Source organism: Erythrolamprus reginae, chromosome 2, assembly GCF_031021105.1.
Source record: "Erythrolamprus reginae isolate rEryReg1 chromosome 2, rEryReg1.hap1, whole genome shotgun sequence".
Lineage (NCBI taxonomy): Eukaryota > Metazoa > Chordata > Lepidosauria > Squamata > Dipsadidae > Erythrolamprus > Erythrolamprus reginae.
In genome coordinates this window covers 216899322-216917602 of record NC_091951.1, presented here as the reverse complement: position 1 = coordinate 216917602, position 18281 = coordinate 216899322, and the positions used below count along the sequence as shown (strand labels likewise).

General features: G+C 43.5%; 1 protein-coding gene across 4 annotated transcripts in view; it reads right to left on the bottom strand.

Moving 5' to 3' along the window:
• Positions 1-18281, bottom strand: part of M6PR (mannose-6-phosphate receptor, cation dependent) — a 79900-nt gene that overhangs the window by 57326 nt on the left and 4293 nt on the right. For all 4 annotated transcript variants that reach the window (XM_070741827.1, XM_070741825.1, XM_070741823.1 and 1 more), the window contains exons 2-5: positions 9989-10147; positions 7511-7677; positions 7314-7423; positions 5943-6091 (exon numbers count right to left, since the gene is read on the bottom strand). In XM_070741827.1, the coding sequence (XP_070597928.1) occupies positions 5943-6091; positions 7314-7423; positions 7511-7677; positions 9989-10146 (584 nt within the window). In that variant the 5' untranslated portion in view covers position 10147. The remainder of the gene's footprint in view (positions 1-5942; positions 6092-7313; positions 7424-7510; positions 7678-9988; positions 10148-18281) is intronic.

Genomic DNA, 18281 nt, shown 5'->3' with positions numbered 1-18281 from the left:
AGGAAAGAGGGAGGGAGAGATAGAAATGAGGGAGAGGGGTAGTAGGATAGGGAGAGGGAAAAGGAAGGGCTTGGAGAAAGGCAGGGGGAGAGAAAGATAGAAAGGAAAGAGGGAGGGAGACATAGAAAGGATAGAATTATGGATGCAAGAACTCGCTCATGTGTGATAGCGCACGCCCACACTTTATTTATTCATTCATTCATTCATTCATTCATTAATACTTATATGCTGCCCAGTCCCAAAGGGACTGCCACTCAGACACTATACTTTTCCGCCCACCCGGAAAAAAAATTAGAGGGAACATTGGCCAACACCCTAGATGATAGGCTCAAAATACAGACCGACTTAGATAGATTAACACTGTGGGCCTAAACTAACAAAATGATGTTCAACATCGAGAAGAGCAAAGTCCTTCACCTAGGTAAAAAAAAAAAACCTAGACAAACATAGAGTCTGGGAGGAACCCCACTTAGCAGTAGTGACTGTGAAAGGGATCTTGGAGTCTTGGTAGATAATCAACTAAATATGAGCCAGCAATGTGCAGCAGCGGCTAAAAAAGCCAACACAATCCTAAACTGCATAAACAGGGGGATACACTCCAAGACCAGGGAGGTATTAATACCACTCTATAATGCCCTGGGCAGACCACATCTCGAGTACTGCATTCAGTTCTGGTCACCACACTTCAAAAGAGACATAGAAACTTTGGAGAAGGTGCAAAAAAGAGCAACCAAAATGATTAGGGGGCTAGAAACCAAGACTTATGAAGAGAGATTGCTGGAACTGGGCATGGGTAGCCTAGAGAAGAGAAGGGCCAGGGGGAACATGATAGCAGTATACAGGAACTTGAGGGGTTGCCACAGAGAGGAGAGGATCACACTCTTTTCCAGGGCACTAGTGGGCCAGATGAGGGACAACGGTTAGAAGCTGACCAAGGAGAGATTCAACCTAGAAATAAAGAAGAACTTCCTGATGGTCAGAGCGATCAACCAGTGGAACGGCCTGCCAGCGGAGATTAAGATTTATTAGATTTGTATGTTGTGAACTCCCCAACTCTGGACATTTTCAAGAGGAAATCCCTTTCAACTCTAATAAATAAATAAATAAATAAAAATAAAAATCATGTGAGCCACTGCTTTTTGCACCAACTGAAGCAATACAGTATACTGTACAAGAATATATACAATATTAATGCTTAAGAACAATTTAAAAAATCTCAGTCATATAAGACCAAATTTTTAATTGAATGTCAATTGTAAGATATTTACTAGTACAGGTTGTCCTCAGGTTATCTATAATTAACTACTCATTCAGCAACCACTGACCATTATGATGACACTGAACACTTGGGACTTATGGCTGGCACTTGAAGTTGCAGCTGTCACAGCACTCCATAATAGTCACATTATTACAATTTGAGTTCTTGGCAAATAACTTGCACTTGATCACTATCTGCGACCCTCCCTACTATCTTCTTACAAGCAGCCAATGAGAAGCATTGACTTTATTCTCAAGAAACCTATAGGCCATAGTATCTACCCTCATTTAAGCCATGCCATAGCACTCAACCACTTACCTCCCCTGCCCCATCTATGCAATTTTGGAAGTATTGTATAGCAGTGGGCAGGGGGTGCCCTTTTCCAAGGCCGCACAAGGAGCCGCGGCCACCCCCGCCCCTCCAGCTCCTCTGGCCCCCTCGCGCCTCTGGCTTCTTGCCGCTGTCCCCCGCCCACCCAATCCGCCCCTCTTTCTCCTCCTCCGCTTCCTGCCTTGGGGCGCGGCTCCTCCCACAGCAGTGGCTGCATCGGCGCTGGTGGCTGCAGCTTCTCATCCTCCCAATGTGGCCGCTAGCTGCTTCGAGAACGCCCGCCCCTCTCACAGTCCCTTCGCCAAGAGCACTTTCGTCCTGGCTGTCGATGAATGGGCTACAGGAGAGGCAGGGGCGTTCTTCTCTCAGTGGAGGCAGGCAAAGGTGATTTGCTCGCATGCTCCCCATCCCCCTGCCATTCAAAATAAAAACCTTTGCCGGCCTCCGCAGAGAAGAAAGGAAGAGAGAGAAAGAGAGAACATGAGAGAGAGAGAGAGAGAGAGCAACAGACATAGCGAGAGAGAGAAAGAGGGGGGAGAGAGAGAGGGAAAGAGAGATAGCAAGAGAGAGAGAACACGAGAGAGGAAGTGTGAGATAGAGAGAAAACAAGAAAGAGTGAGAGAGAGAAAGCAAGAGAGGGAGAGATAAAGAAAACGAGAGAAAGAAAACAAGAGAGAGAAAGAGAACAAAAGAGAGATAATTGAGGCAGAGAATGACAGGAAAGAGAGAGAAACAGAGAGAGAAGTGACTCTTGATTTAAAGCATATGGTAAAAGCACTTAAATAATGACAGAGGGGAAAAAACCCAGCCCTCACCTGTTTTTATGGTTTTGCTGGTTGTTTTAGTTTTAATAGAAATAGATTTTGGTTTTGTTTTATTATTAATTTCTTTTAATAAAAAAGAAGGGATTTTTTTCTTATTTATTTATACATACATACATACATACATACATACATACATACATACATACATACATACATACATACTTCTATGCCTCCCCGTCCCAAGGGGATTGCCACTTAGACACTATACTTTTCTGCCCACCCCCCCAAAAAATTAGAGGGAACATTGACCAGCCAGTGGCCTGTTAGGAACCAGCCTGCACAGTTGAAGATAAGTGGCAGGCAAGTGAATTAAGCTTAATCTGGATTTGTAGCACTCACCCGTGCTAGCATCACCACATCAATTCTATTTCATATCATCAGGCATTAGATTTTCATGACTGTAAAGCCTACTGTAAACTGAGCCAAAAAGGTTGGGGGCTGCTGCTGTACAGAATAGCTGAGATGAAGATGCTGCTGTATTCTGCAGTTTCTCCAGCTTTCTTTCATTGTCATCAACTTGACTCTGCTTCCCTGACCACCAGTGGGCCTATCCCATTTCAACAGTCTCAGCCAACTGCCAGTTGGGAGTCATATATGCATGCTCACTGCCAAATCCTCTCCAGCCTCCTCTGCTTTAGCAGTCTGTGTAGGTGTGGCAAGGCAAAGAAGACAACAAAGTCAGTTAGGAGAGGCAGAGGGTGGCAGTGGCAGAATACAGCAGCATCTTCATCTGGCCCTGCTATGAAAGTTGGCCAAAAGGGGAGAAATGGGAGAAATAAGCAGGTGCGGGGAGTTCAAGCATAGAATTTGTTAAGGTCAGGAGAAAATTACTATGAATTGCAACAATCGTAACTCTGGCCTTGTGCCAAGCACCCAAAATTAGATACTGCAACTTTGAGGACTTGTAGGAGCATTTGTTCAGTGCCACTATAAATTACTGCAGAACAAGTGGTTGTAACCCAACGATTACCTGTACTTTGTTTTACCATAGTCATATGAGGCAACAAATATGATGAACTGCGTACCAGAAGTCAATCACAGATTAGAACAAGATTAGGTTTGGTGACCATAAAAACCAATTGTCATGGCTGCATCTCACCTGGTTCCTGACCAAAACTATGGGGCTGAGGTTAGGGGCCTACCACTACATTGTGGGCCCAGGGATGACCAAGGCCATGATCCTGAGACTTGCATAGTTCAATAAGTGGAATCCCTCCATAGATTGGAAGTGGAACCATTTGAAAGTGCAGAAAAAATTTCCAACCTGGAAGCAGTGGGGAAACTGACAAGCGACAAATGAGAAAAACAGAAGTTGTGGAAAAATTTTGTATGGAGGAGGAGCCAGGCGCATAAATCCCTAAAGAGTACTGAGAGATAAGATGATGCCCTGGGAAATGGAAGAACTCCAGTCATTCATCAACAAGAATTTAGCCAGGGGCTTTATTCAGCTGACCAAGTCCCACATGGGTGCCCTGTTTTCCAAGAGAAATAAGATGGCTCTCTTAGACTGTGCATAGACTACAGTGGACTTAATGCCATCTGTGTGGAAAATGTGTACCTCCTTCCAATGTTCCCTCTAAGGTGTGCGCCCACGCAGGCACGCACATAAAAATAACCCCCCGCGCAGCCTTTTCCGGAGTTGGGGACAGGGAGCGACAAGGTTTTTCTTCATTTGAAAAACCGCATACTCCCCATTCCACTTTGGCCCTGCCCATTTGGGAAAAGATGGCAGTGGCCATCAGGCACTTCTGCCCTTTCCCTAAGTAATAGAGGCTCGGCCTGTGCTAGGACGGAAGTGGGAAGGCAGCAGTGGTGGCTCTGCGGGGCTTTGAGCTGAGGTCAAGGCCTGCGCTTTGCCTCCTCCCCCACCACCATGCTGGGGCTGCCCCTTGGAGGCGGGGGCGAGAGGCCCAGCCTCGGCCTACTCGGCCCCAGTGCAGCCGAAGCGTGGGGCAGAGTAGGTGGTGGCGGCTGCTCCAGGCCCGGCCACGAGCTTCACTTCCTCCCCACCGCTGCACTGGGGGCTGCCCCCCTCCACCGGGTCCCCTCCGCCGCCCAATCCCGGTATAGAAGCCGGGGGCGACAGGCCCAGCCTCGGCCTACTCAGCCCCCAACTTCGCCTTCTCCCCCGCCGCCATGCTGGAGGCTGCCCACTGCCGCCGGGTCCCCTCCACCGCCCAATTCCAGTACAAGATGGCAGCAGCCCGCATCAAGAGCATGGACCCGGCCACCGTTAAACAGGTAGGAAGAGAAGGGAGAGAGAAAGAGGGGGCAAGAGGGGGGAGAAAGAGAGAGAAAGAAAGCAAGAGAGAGAGAGATAGGAGAGGAAGGAAGAGAGAGAGAAAGAAATGAGAGCAAAAAGGGAAGAAAAAAGAGAAATGAGAAAATGATTGAGGCAGAGAATGAGAGGAATGAGAGAGAAACAAAAGAGAGAGAGAAGTGACTCTTGATTTAAAGCATATGGTAAAAAGCACCCAAATAATAACAGGGGGGAAAAACCCAGCCCTCACCTGTTTTTGAAATGGTTCAAGGGTTCACACACACACACACACAAGGGGGGAAGAGACAGGGATGGAAAAAGAGAGAAGAAGTGAGAGAGGGAAGGAATGAGAGAGAAAAGGGAGGAAGAGGGAGAAATGAGAAACAAATGAGAGAAAAAAGGGGGAGAGGTAGGAGAGGAACCCAGAAATGTTTTCCCATTATTTGTTTGTTTGTTTGTTTGTTTATTTTTCTATGCTGCCCAGTCCCAAAGGGACTGCCGCTCAGACACTATATTTTTCTGCCCACACCGAAAAGAAATTAGAGGGAACATTGCGGCCCCTTCCATTGATGAACAACATACTGGGCCACTTGGCCAAAATGAAATTTTCCACCAAATGGAGCGGGGGTGGGGGTATATAACCAAGGAGTGTGGAATAAGAAGGGGCAGGATGAAAAATGGCATGTTGGAGCAGTACCTCTGCTGTTACATGAACTACTAGCAAAATATCTGGGCTGAACTCTTATCCTTTGCTGAGGTTGCCTACAATAATTCAGTACACAGTAGTACCGGACTCACACCACCCCAAATGGTCACTGGCCTGAACTTTGTCCCTTTGCCAAAACTCCCTCAACACACCCCTCATCTGTCACCATTAACCAATTGTATTCAAATCCTGCAGCACATCTGGCCCATGGTCCATAAAGCATTTAAATTACAAGTGTTTCTTGAATGGGAATAACTTAATGAATCAGGATTGTTTATATAAATCTCTCATATACCTTTAATAATCAGACATTACTAAAACCCCTACTTAATTTGTTTTATGATGCCAAGTTGCTATTTTAAAATAGCTTGGTTTTGAATGCCGCTCTGAGTCTCCGGAGAGGGGCGACATACAAATCTAATAAATAATAATAATAATAATAATAATAATAATTATTATTATTATTATTATTATTATTATTATTATTATATATTATATACTGTATTAGTTGTTGGAAGCTGTTTAACTCAGAAGAAAATTATTAATTATTTCAAATCAACTTACATGATTAGCAGTACAGAGCCAATACTGAGGTGATGGTGTACATTTTGGTGCAATTCTTCCGGAGGACAAGCCAAGCTGCTCTCTAACTCAAAAACATAGGAACATTGCTTTATTTTCTCCCTCTCTTCTGCCATCATGGTGAAGCCAGTCTGTGTAGAGATGGTAAGAGTCTAATGACATACAAAGTTCAACTGCTCCCTCCTCTCAAGATATTCAGCAACAGAGTGCCCCACAATTCTCACAATCCTATTGTGACTTGATTCATACACATGGCATGCTGACTGAAACTACAGAGATAGTTTACCATTATATAGAGCAGTGATGGTGAATCTTTTTCAGGTCAGGAGCCAAAAGGGTGTGCGCATGTGCGATAGCATGCACATGTGTGCCCACATCCATAATGCAATGTCCTGTGTTTACACACAACACACAGACACCCCGCTGCCTCCCATTCATATGCACAGGCCTTACTGAAGCCACCGGATTTCCGGTAAGCCCTTTGGACTATTTTTCACTTCCCCAGGGCTCAAGAAAGCCTCCTGAAGCCTGGAGACAGCGAAAATGGGCAGATTGGAATTTTGGAAACAAAAGGAAGTAGAGCTGCCCTACTATTTACCTTCAGATAGTTGCAACCAGGCCTCGCACAACTCAGCTCATTTCTTCTGCAGCTGGGAAAGCTTGCCTGAAGGCCTGTGTAGGCCTGTGTCTCCGGATCGATCCAGAGCTCTCTTATCGACTACACAGGCCTTCAGGAAAGCTTTGCGGCTGCAGAAGAAATGCACATAAGCCGAGGTGTGAAAGACCTGGCTGCAACTGTCCAAAGTCAAAGAAATTCCTGAAGATCTCTGACAATGAAAATGAGCTGAGGGGGAGCACACAAGTGAACTTCTAGTTGGCCCGTTGGGCTGTTTCTACTATGGGGAAAGCGGAAATGGCAAAAAAGAAGGCCGAAAATCAGCTGGTCAGCTCATGCATGCGCACTGCAGCTGATATAGGGCAATGCCTCACATGCCCTCAGATATGACTCTGCGTGCCACCTGTGGCATGCATGCTATAGGTTCGGCATCACTGATCTAGAAAACTGCAAATTCTATTTCCCATTTACTAAAACGTTGTCCTCTATGTGACATTTTCTTACTCAATGCTCTCAAAATATTATCACATCTTACAGCACACACTGTAATTTGATATGTAATATATCATTTGAATATGTAATTTTCATTTAAAATGCATAACCTTTGTTTACTAATCAACTTAAGCTCTGATATTATGTAGCATGTAACCAATACTGCAAATGGTATGGTAAGGCCTGAGTTATGTACTAGTGTTCATAAACATAATTCATTTTCACTGCCCCATTCTTATACTCACTGCTAATGTTGTTCGGTTGCAGATAATCATTACTAAAGCTTTCCTGTCTTCCTTTGTACAATGTCTATCATAGGGATCACCTCCCTGATAGATCAGCATAATCCAGCTAGCTGCCAAATTAGAAATATAAGAGATTCAATGAGGCATAAGTATAATTATAAGAACCATCAATAGATCTGTTCAAAATTATTTCTTACTTCCATTTACAAGATGGGTCTCATTAATTCGTCCTATTACTTTTTGTTTGTTGTCTATTTTATTGATCTGCACCAAGCCAGAATTGGTCATATTGCTGAAGACTTCCCGACATATCCTCAGTCTGTAAATGTAGTCGCCCTCATCATTCTTGCTTTCTGTTTTAAAACTGCAAAGAAATGCCAATTTAGAACATATATTATAGAATCAGGATTGGATGTGACCTCAGAGGTCTTCTAATCCAATCTCCTATTCAAGGTGGATTTAAGATCTTATATATGATTCCAGTCAAATTGTTGTCCAGACTATTTTTTTTTGAAAACTAGCATCCACATTTACATTTTACCATCATTTACACATTTACAACCATATTTATACCAATATACGAAACTAAAAACAGTAAGAAAGCTAGCAATATTTGCCTTGAACATTTTTATAATGGTAATTTTACCTTTGCCTCTCAAATGAAGCAATAATTAATAATCAGAATATAATTTACAGTGTGAACCAAACTTTATTACAAATACAGCATCATCTCTCCTGCTAGATCAAATGAGAAACATCTTGAACTGCAGTACATTCAGAAAATATTCTGAAGTCAATTTTCACTGTAGTCAATTTTTTAATGTGCTGCCTGATTCTACAGTTGTTAAACATCATTTTTCTCACTAATTTACATTAAATATATAATGACAAAGTGAAAATAAAATTTTAGAAATGTCTGTAAATTTATTTTAAAAACTGAAATACTGTATCACATTGGCATAAGGATTCAGACCCTTTGCAATAACCCTTGAAATTTAGCTCCCATGCCTCCCATTTCTCCTGATCATTGGAGATTATATCTTGATTGGAGTTGACCTCTTGATTGGACATGATTTGGAAAGGTGCACACCTCTCTATAGAAGGTCTCAAAGCTAACAAGGCATACAGAGCAAAACCCATGAGATCAAAGGAATTGCCTGGAGAGTTCAGAGACAGAATTATTGCAAGGCATATATCTGGGGAAGACTACAATAAAATTTCTGCTGCACTGAAGGTTCCTAAGAGCACAACAGCCTCCATAATTCTTAAATGGAAGAAGGTTGGCACAAACAGGACTCTTTCAAGAGCTGGCAGCCCAGTCAAACATAGCAATCGGGGGAGAAGGGCTTTAGTATGAGATGACCAGGAACCCGATGGCCACTCTGACAGAGCTCCAGACATCCAATGTGGAGATGACAGAGTGGCTAGATAGAAATCGCTCCTCTGTGCAAAACACATGAAAGCCCACTTGGTGTTTGCAAAAAAGCACCTGAAGGACTCTCAGACTATGAAGAACAGGTTTCCCTGGTGTGATGAAACCAAGATTGAACTGTTTGGCCTCAATTCTAAACATTATATCTGAAGGAAACAGGCACCTCTCCTCACCTGCTCAATATCATTCCAACAATGAAGCATGGTGGTAATATCATGCTGTGGAGATGTCAAGGTTAAGGGAAAATTGAATGTAGCAAAATAAAGGGACATCCTTAATGTAAACCTGGTCCACAGCACTCAAGACCTCAGGCTGGGCTGAAGGTTCATTTTCCAACATGACAAATCATCCTAAGCATATAACCAAGACCACATAGGAGTGGCTTAGCTACAACTTGGTGAATGTCCTAAAGAGGCCCAACAAGAGACATGACTTGAATCCTATTGAACATCTCTGGAGGAACTTAAAATTGGCTATCCACCAATACTTGCCATTTAACCCGACTGAACTTGAGAGGATTTGCAAGAAAGAATGGCAGAATACCCCTCAATCGAGGTGTGCAATGCTTATCATGTCAAAGACTTGAGGATGTAATAGCTGCCAAAGGTACTTCAACAAAGCACTGTGTGAAGGGTCTGGATACTTATGCCAATGTGATATTTCAGTTTTTTCTCAATAAATTTATAGACATTTCTAAAATTCTGTTTTCATTTTGTCATAATAGGGTTCCGAGTGTTGATTAATAAGGAAAAAATGAATTTTATCAACTGCACAATCAGGTTGCAACATAACAAAATTACAAAATTGAAGGAGGTCTGAATATCTTCTGAATGCACTGTATATTAAAATATAAAATGTTACCTATAAATTTCCTTTAAATATTTTTTTCAGATTGGAATTTGGAAAGTGTGGAAACACTGACAATTAAAATTAGCATGACATGTGAAGCTATAACACCTAAGGAGATTACATAAAGACAGGATAATCTTTCTTTTCAATAGCTTCATGAAAACCATAATCTTGGGTATAGAGATGTTACAGATTTCTAAAAGCAATTTTTTCTCAAAGTTGAACTTTGAGCAAAGTTGAAATTATGAACAAGCACTAATCTTATAGGTCTCTGCTAATTAGTTCTGATATTCAGCATATTTTCTTGTCTCACTACAATGCTTTCTACTTCTGTCATTCAAAGGAGTGCAACATTACCCAGTCTTATTTGATTTGAAATTTATTGACACTGTACCTTTGATTGAAAAGTGGCTGCAGTCTATTAATCAATGCTTGTTCTTTGGGGGATTCCTGACCCTGTTCTCCAAGAAGGTCACACGTCTTTTCTCCTGCCATCACAGTGATTATAATGGCTAGTATCACAGCATGGGAGAAAGTATGAACCAGGAACATTCTATAAACAGCAGTTTACAGAAAGTGAGGAAAAGTATTATTGTTGTTGCTGTTCTTGTTGTTGTTATTATTAATTGGATTTGTATGCCGCCCTCTCTGTGGACTCGGGGTGGCTCATAACAAACATAGAATACATAGTAAAACAATTTGAAATAAATTTCAAAAAGCCATTATTTTGCCTGTTAATGTTTTTGACACATAAATTATGAATTAAGCAAACTGTTTCATGCTTCACAACTCCAAATTAAGAGAAAAATGGGAAAAGAATAGGGAGCATAACTAGTCTCATAAAAATAATCTGGAATGAGATACTTTTGAAACAAAAGGGTTTATGGAATAGAAATTTCAATTGCTGTATGATAGCACTATCCTTGCCATACTTTTCTTAGGGTCTATTATATACTTTATTCAGTGTCTTTTAATGGGGGGGGGGAGCCTACTTGATTAGATGGTTCTCTTTCTCATAAAATCCATGCTAACTATCTTCTGCAGGATACCAATGAAGGAAAAATTGTGTTAATACTAATTTCAGAAGGTTATTTAGCTGGATACTGTTGTGATTGGCTCTGGGCCAGCTCCTGCAACGGGGAATGTGGACGTTGGTTTAGGAGAATCCTCAGGTTCCCAGAGACTAGTCTTACTACCAGCAACTTCTGACAGTGAAGATTCATTGTCAAGGTCAGACGCTGGGGGAGAAGAAGAATCAGACAGAGAGGTGGAGGCAGTCAGCCCATTAGCTAATGACCCCATTAGTGAGTCATCAGACTCAGAGGAGGATCAGTTAATAGATGTGCTTAGGCGCAGGGTTATGACAAGAAGGGAACAACTGCGCAGGTATCATAGAAGATAAGGGAGAACACCTGTGACTGAGGCAATTAGGCTAATGGGGTTGCTGATAAATTACCAGCATTGCAGAGAGCGCATATGAAAGTTTATCCGTTTGGAGAAGGATACCTCATGTTTGCATTGTTCCAGGACTTTCACAGACTTTTTTGGATAATTTACAGCTAAGTAAATCTTGTGGACTCACTTGAAGAGGTTTGGCTGTGACGCTCTCACAGCTGCTCTTCTCTGCTCAGTTTGTTTTTGTCTCTTGCAGCTTGCAAGAACTGTTATCTGTATGTGAGCTAATTTGCTCAGTTTAAAGTCCGTGTGCACAGCATTATTTTGGATAAACTGCTTTTCTGTTTACTCTGCAACAGCATGTGTGTTTGAATTTACATTACTTTGCTAAGTCTCTGGGGCAGAACACCTAGAAATATATTTATTTATGGTATTTTGTGGGAGAGGCTTGAGGTGTCAAAATCTAAGAAACCTGGAGAGGGCTGTAGTGCAGAGACTTTCAAGAAATTGTTCTGACTATTATACTTTATTAATTTACTTATTTACTAGAGTTGGAAGGAACCTTGTAGGTCATCTAGTCCAGTGTTTCCCAACCTTGGCAACTTGAAGATATTTGGACTTCAACTCCCAGAATTCCCCAGCCAGAGAATGCTGGGGAATTCTGGGAGTTGAAGTCCAAATATCTACAAGTTGCCAAGGTTGGGAAACACTGATCTAGCCCAACACCCTGCTTGAACAGGAAGCCCACACCACCACAACAGTTCAATCTTGTTAGTTGTTAGTTGCTGTAATCAAAGTTATATTTTATCCACTAAAATTGAGACTTATCACGGTATATGTATAAACAACCCCCAAAAAATTCGTTCAAGACCCGATTTATCCATTTTACAACGAATCCAATCCCAAACACCAAGCAGATCTTAAAAAACGTCAAGACCAAGGTCAAACTGACCTACATATCGACTACCGTGCTGGCTGCATTAAAACCAAGACACGTAATCCACCAACCAACCCCCAAACCATCACCCAAAACCATCCTATCTTCCAATCTACCCTCAATCAACATCAACCTCCCATAAACCATAACTTTCAAACCACTATCGCCCAAACCCACCCTAACTTCCAATCTATCTTCAATCAAAACCAACTCCCAATAAAGCAAGACTATACTTCCTCATAGAAACATAGAAGACTGACGGCAGAAAAAGACCTCACAGTCCATCTAGTCCAGCGTTTCCCAACCAGTGTGCCGCGGCACACTAGTGTGCTGCGAGACATGGCCAGGTGTGCCGTGAAATTCCTAGGGCAGCTCCAGCTGGGCGGGGCGCTGCCGGTGCGGCTACTGCCCGATGCCGCTGTTGCCGGCGCTCTCCTGCTGGGCCCCAAAGAAGGAAGGCAGGAAAAAAGGAGAGCTTCATTCTTCGCACCGGCAGCAAGAGGAGGAGGGCGCCATCAGCAGCGGCACCAGGTAGTAGCCGGGGGATGGCGGTGGCAAGAGCTCCAGGGCGGAGGCACCAGCAGCGCCCCGCCCAGCTGGAGCTTCCCTGGCGGGGGGTGGCAACCAATGTCCTTTCGGGCCCGGAGGGAGGGCACTGGCTGTGGGAGCAGGCGGGTGCCGGGCCATGCACGCCTGCGCCAGCGCACCCCAAAACGCATTCCCGCGCACCCTTTTCCAAGGGCGCACCCGAAGCCGCGGCCGCCCCCCTGCGCCTCTAGCCCCCTCGCGCCACTGGCTAGTCGCCGCTGCCTTCGCCAAAAGCGCTTTTGTCTCGGGCTCTCAGCGAGGGGGCTGCAGGAGAGGCGGCGAAGGCGCTCTCTCTCGTTCTCCGGAGGCTGGCGAAACTGATTTTCAATGTTGGGCGTGCGGGCCAGCGCGCTCTCTCTCCCCATCCCCCTGCCGGCTTACTTTGAATGTGGCAGGGGGAGGGGGAGAGTGCACGCCGGCCCGCACCCCCGACATTGAAAATCACTTTCGCCAGCCTCCGGAGAACGAGAGAGATCGCCTTCGCCGCCTCTCCTGCAGCCCCCTCGCTGAGAGCCCGGGACAAAAGCACTTTCGGCGAAGGCAGCGACGAGTAGCCAGGGGTGCGAGGGGGGTAGAGGCGCATGGGGGGCGGCCGCGGCTTCGGGTACGCCCTTGGAAAAATCACTTTCGCTAGCCTCCTGAGAACGAGAGAGTGAGAGCGACAGAGCAAGATAGAAAGTGAGAAAGAGAGAGAGAGAGAAAGGGGGTAGAGAAAGAGATAGCAAGAGAGAGAATGAGAGAGAGAAAGTGTGAGAGAGAAAACAAGAGAAAGTGAGAGAAAGAAAGGGGGGAGAGAAAGAAATAGCAAGAGAGAGAACGAGAGAAAGAAAACAAGAGAGAAAGAGAGAGAAAGCAAGAGAGAGAGAAAGAAAACAAGAGAGGGAAAGTGAGAAAAAGAGAGAGGAGCAAGAGGGGGAGAGAGAAAGAGGGGGAGACATAAAGAGAAAGAAAGAGAGATGAGAGAGGAAGGAAGAGAGTGAGAGAGAGAAAAAAGCAAGAGAGAGATAGAGAGAGAGAGAGAGAGAGCAAGGGAGAGAGAAAGACATAGAGGGAGGGAAGGAGGGAGAGAGAGAGCAAAAAAGAGAGGAAGAAAGAAAGAGGGATGGAGAGAGAGAAAGAAGGGAAGGAAGAGAATGAGGGAGGGAGAAATAGAGCGAAAGGGAGGGAGAGATTTTTTTGTCCAAACTTTTCTTTAGCCGCCCCCCCCCCGCCCCCCGTTCAATGTTCCCCAGGATTTTGAAAATATGAATAATGTGCCGCGGCTCAAAAAAGGTTGGGAAACACTGATCTAGTCCGCCCTTATACTATTTTCTGTATTTTATCTTAGGATGGATATACCGTATATACTCGAGTATAAGCCGACCCGAGTATAAGCCGAGGCACCAATTTTTGCCACAAAAACTGGGAAAACGTATTGACCCGAGTATAAGCCGAGGTTAGAAAATGCAGTGGCTACTGGTAACTTATAAAAATGGAAAACAATAAAATTACATTAATTGAGACATGTTTTAGAATATTTATTTTAAAGAAAACCAGTAAACTAGCTCTGTAAATTTAAAAGAGGGTAAACAAATTAACAATATTAACAATAAATTAAAAAGTAAAAAAAGTAGCTCGATCAGGAACAAAGCTAAAACCTAACAGTTAAAATCCTTCAAAACTGGATTCCTTCTCATCATTAATTGGATTTACATTATTGTTCTGTTTTTATATATGCTGTGAGCCACCCTGAGTCCTTGGAGAGGGATTGCATACAAATCCAATTAAATAAATAAACAAACAAACAAACAAACAAACAAATAAATAAGTGTATCCAAAGAAGAGCTTCAGCATTAGCTGCTGTGAGGTTATCAGCATAGAAAACCAGATAGATAGATAGATAGATAGATAGATAGATAGATAGATAGATAGATAGATAGATAGATAGATAGATATAGATAGAAAGATAGATAGATAGACAGACAGAAAAATAGATAGATAGATAGATAGATAGATAGATAGATAGAAATAGATACAGATAGATAGATAGATAGATAGATAGATAGATAGAAAGAAAAATAGATAGATAGAAAAATAGATAGATAGAAAGATAGAAAAATAGATAGATAGAAATAGATACAGATAGATAGATAGATAGATGATAGATAGATAGACAGACAGATAGATATAGATAGAAAGATAGATAGACAGACAGACAGACAGACAGATAGAAAAATAGATAGATAGATAGATAGATAGATAGATAGAAATAGATACAGATAGATAGATAGATAGATAGAAAAATAGATAGATAGAAAAATAGACAGATAGAAAAAGAATTCCTGTCTAGCTCTGCCTCATAACACATTATTAGATCCTATCCAAGCAAGGACAGCAACTACCACAAAATACCAATTTTTAAACAGTTTAAATCCTTTCAAAGGAGGGGGAGGAGAATCTGACAGCAGGGGGCCTTTTTAATCCGACTAAGGACAATGCAGACAGAGCAAAGAATAGTTACTCACCATTGCTTTTTCCCTCTCGGTTGGAGCAAATGGCTGCCTCATTTGCTTGAGGCAGGGAGAGGAACTACGGCGTGCCAGAGGGGACAAAAGCTGGTGCCTCCTCGCTCTGGCTCAAGCAATGGCGCCCTCGTGTGGTGACTTTGTCAATGACCCGAGTATAAGCCGAGGCTGTGTTTTTCAGCCCATTTTTTGGGCTAAAAAACTCGGCTTATACTCGAGTATATACGGTATGTTTATCCCAGGCATGTTTAAATTCAGTTACTGTGGATTTACCAACCACGTCTGCTGGAAGTTTGTTCCAAGGATCTACTACTCTTTCAGTAAAATAATATTTTCTCCCGTTGCTTTTTATCTTTCCCCCAACTAACTTCAGATTGTGTCCCCTTGTTCTTGTGTTCACTTTCCTATTAAAAACACTTCCCTCCTGGACCTTATTTAACCCTTTAACATATTTAAATGTTTCCATCATGTTCCCCCTTTTCCTTCTGTCCTCCAGACTATACAGATTGAGTTAATTAAGTCTTTCCTGATATGTTTTATGCCTAAGACCTTCCACCATTCTTGTAGCCCATCTTTGGACCCGTTCAATTTTGTCAATATCTTTTTGTAGATGAGGTCTCCAGAACTGAACACAGTATTCCAAATGTGGTCTCACCAGCACTCTATATAGAAGGATCATAATCTCCCTCTTCCTGCTTATTATATCTCTAGCTATGCAGCCAAGCATCCTACTTGCTTTCCCTACCTCCTGACTGCACTGTTCACCCATTTTGAGACTGTCAGAAATCACTACCCCTAAATCCTTCTCTTCTGAAGTTTTTGCTAACACAGAACTGCCAATACAATACTCAGATTGAGGATTCCTTTTCCCCAAGTGCATTATTTTACATTTGGAAACATTAAACTGCAGTTTCCATTGCTTTGACCATTTATCTAGTAAAGCTAAATCATTTACCATATTACAGACGCCTCCAAGAATATCAATCCTATTGCACACTTTAGAGTCATTGGCAAATAGGCAAACCTTCCCTACCAAACCTTCCCTTATGTCACTCACAAACATATTAAAAAGAATAGGACCCAAAACAGACCCTTGTGGCACACCGCTTGTAACCTGTCTCTGCTCAGAATACTCACCATTAACAAAAACTCTCTGATGTCTACGCTTCAGCCAGCTGCAAATCCATTGAAATATCCAGGGATTAAGACCAATCTTCACTAATTTATCTATCAGCTCTTTATGTGGAACCCTATCAAAGGCTTTGCTGAAGTCCAGATAGGCAATATCCACAGCACCACCTGGATCCAACACCTTTGTGGCATAGTCAAAAAAATCAATGAGATTAGTCTGACATGATTTGCCTTCAGTAAAGCCATGCTGATTTGGGTCCAATAAGTTATTGTTTTTTAGGTGCTGATTTATCCTCTTTTTGAGTAGTCTCCATCATTTTAACTATAACTGATGTCAAGCTAACTGGCCTGTAGTTACCAGCTTCTTCTCTACTGCCCTTCTTGTGGATAGGCACAACACTGGCCATTCTCCAATCCCCAGGAACATCTCCTGTTAACAGGGAGTGGTTAAACAAATCAGTCAGGGGGTTAGCAATGACAGATCTGAGTTCTTTAAGAACTCTGGGGTGTTCTTAAACAACACCAACCACACTTAATCTGATGAACTCAAGAAGCATCTTACTAAAAGCTGCTAAATTCGACATATTTATGTGTGAAACATGGTTAAACGAATCCCTCCCTGACTCAGTTATCACATTAAGAGACTATCAAATTTACCGATATGATCATGAAACAAGAAATCACTCAACCTAACAATAGTGCAAGTTAAACAAGAACTTTATCTTCCTGAAACCATAATCTGTGAACTGACCTTAGATACCACACTTCGCTTCCTTCTATGTTATAGGGCCCCAGATTACAATATCACACATGCGAACAAACTAATCTCATTACTAAGATGAGCAACCTCCTACTCACATCCTCTTATATTTCTTGGAGACTTGGGTTTTAGCGAGTTTGCGAAAGGCAAGGAGGGTGGGGGCAGTTCTAATCTCCAGGGGGAACTGGTTCTAGAGGGTCAGGGCCGCCACAGAGAAGGCTCTTCACCTGGGTCCCACCAGACGACATTGTTTAGTCGACGGGACCCGGAGAAGGCCAACTCTGTGGGACCTAACTGGTCACTGGGATTTGTACAGCAGAAGATGGTCCCGGACATATTCTGGTCCGATGCCATGAAGGGCTTTATAGGTCATAACCAACACTTTGAATTCTGACCGGAAACTGATTGGCAACCAATGCAGAATGCGGAGTGTTGGTGTAACATGGGCATACCTAGGGAAGCCCATGATTGCTCTCGCAGCGGCATTCTGCACGATCTGAAGTTTCCGAACACTTTTCAAAGGTAGCCCCATGTAGAGAGCATTACAGTAGTCGAACCTCAAGGTGATGAGGGCATGAGTGACTGTGAGCAGTGAGTCCTGGTCCAGATAGGGCCGCAACTGGTGCACCAGGCAAACCTGGGCAAACGTCCCCCTTGCCACAGCTGAAAGATGATACTCTAATGTGAGCTGTGGATCGAGGAGGACGCCCAAGTTGCGGACCCTCTCTGAGAGGGTCAATAATTCCCCCCCAGGGTTATGGACGGACAGATGGAATTGTCCCTGGGAGGCAGAACCCACAGCCACTCCGTCTTATCCAGGTTGAGTTTGAGTCTGTTGACACCCATCCAGACCCCAACAGCCTCCAGGCACCGGCACATCACTTCCACTGCTTCGTTGATTGGACATGGGGTAGAGATGTACAGCTGGGTATCATCAGCATACTGATGATACCTCACCCCATGCCCCTGGATGATCTCACCCAGCGGTTTCATGTAGATATTGAATAGCAAGGGGGAGAGGACCGACCCCTGAGGCACCTCACAAGGGAGTAACCTTGAAGTCGACCTCTGACCCCCCGCTAACACTGACTGCGACCGACCAGAGAGGTAGGAGGAGAACCACTGAAGAACAGTGCCTCCCACTCCCAACCCCTCCAGCCGGCGCAGAAGGATACCATGGTCAATGGTATCAAAAGCCGCTGAGAGGTCAAGAAGCACCAGGACAGAGGATAAACCCCTGTCCCGGGCTCGCCAGAGATCATCCATCAGCGCGACCAAAGCAGTTTCTGTGCTGTAGCCAGGCCTGAATCCTGACTGTTGAGGGCCTAGATAATCAGCTTCTTCCAAGGACCGCTGGAGCGCCACCACCTTC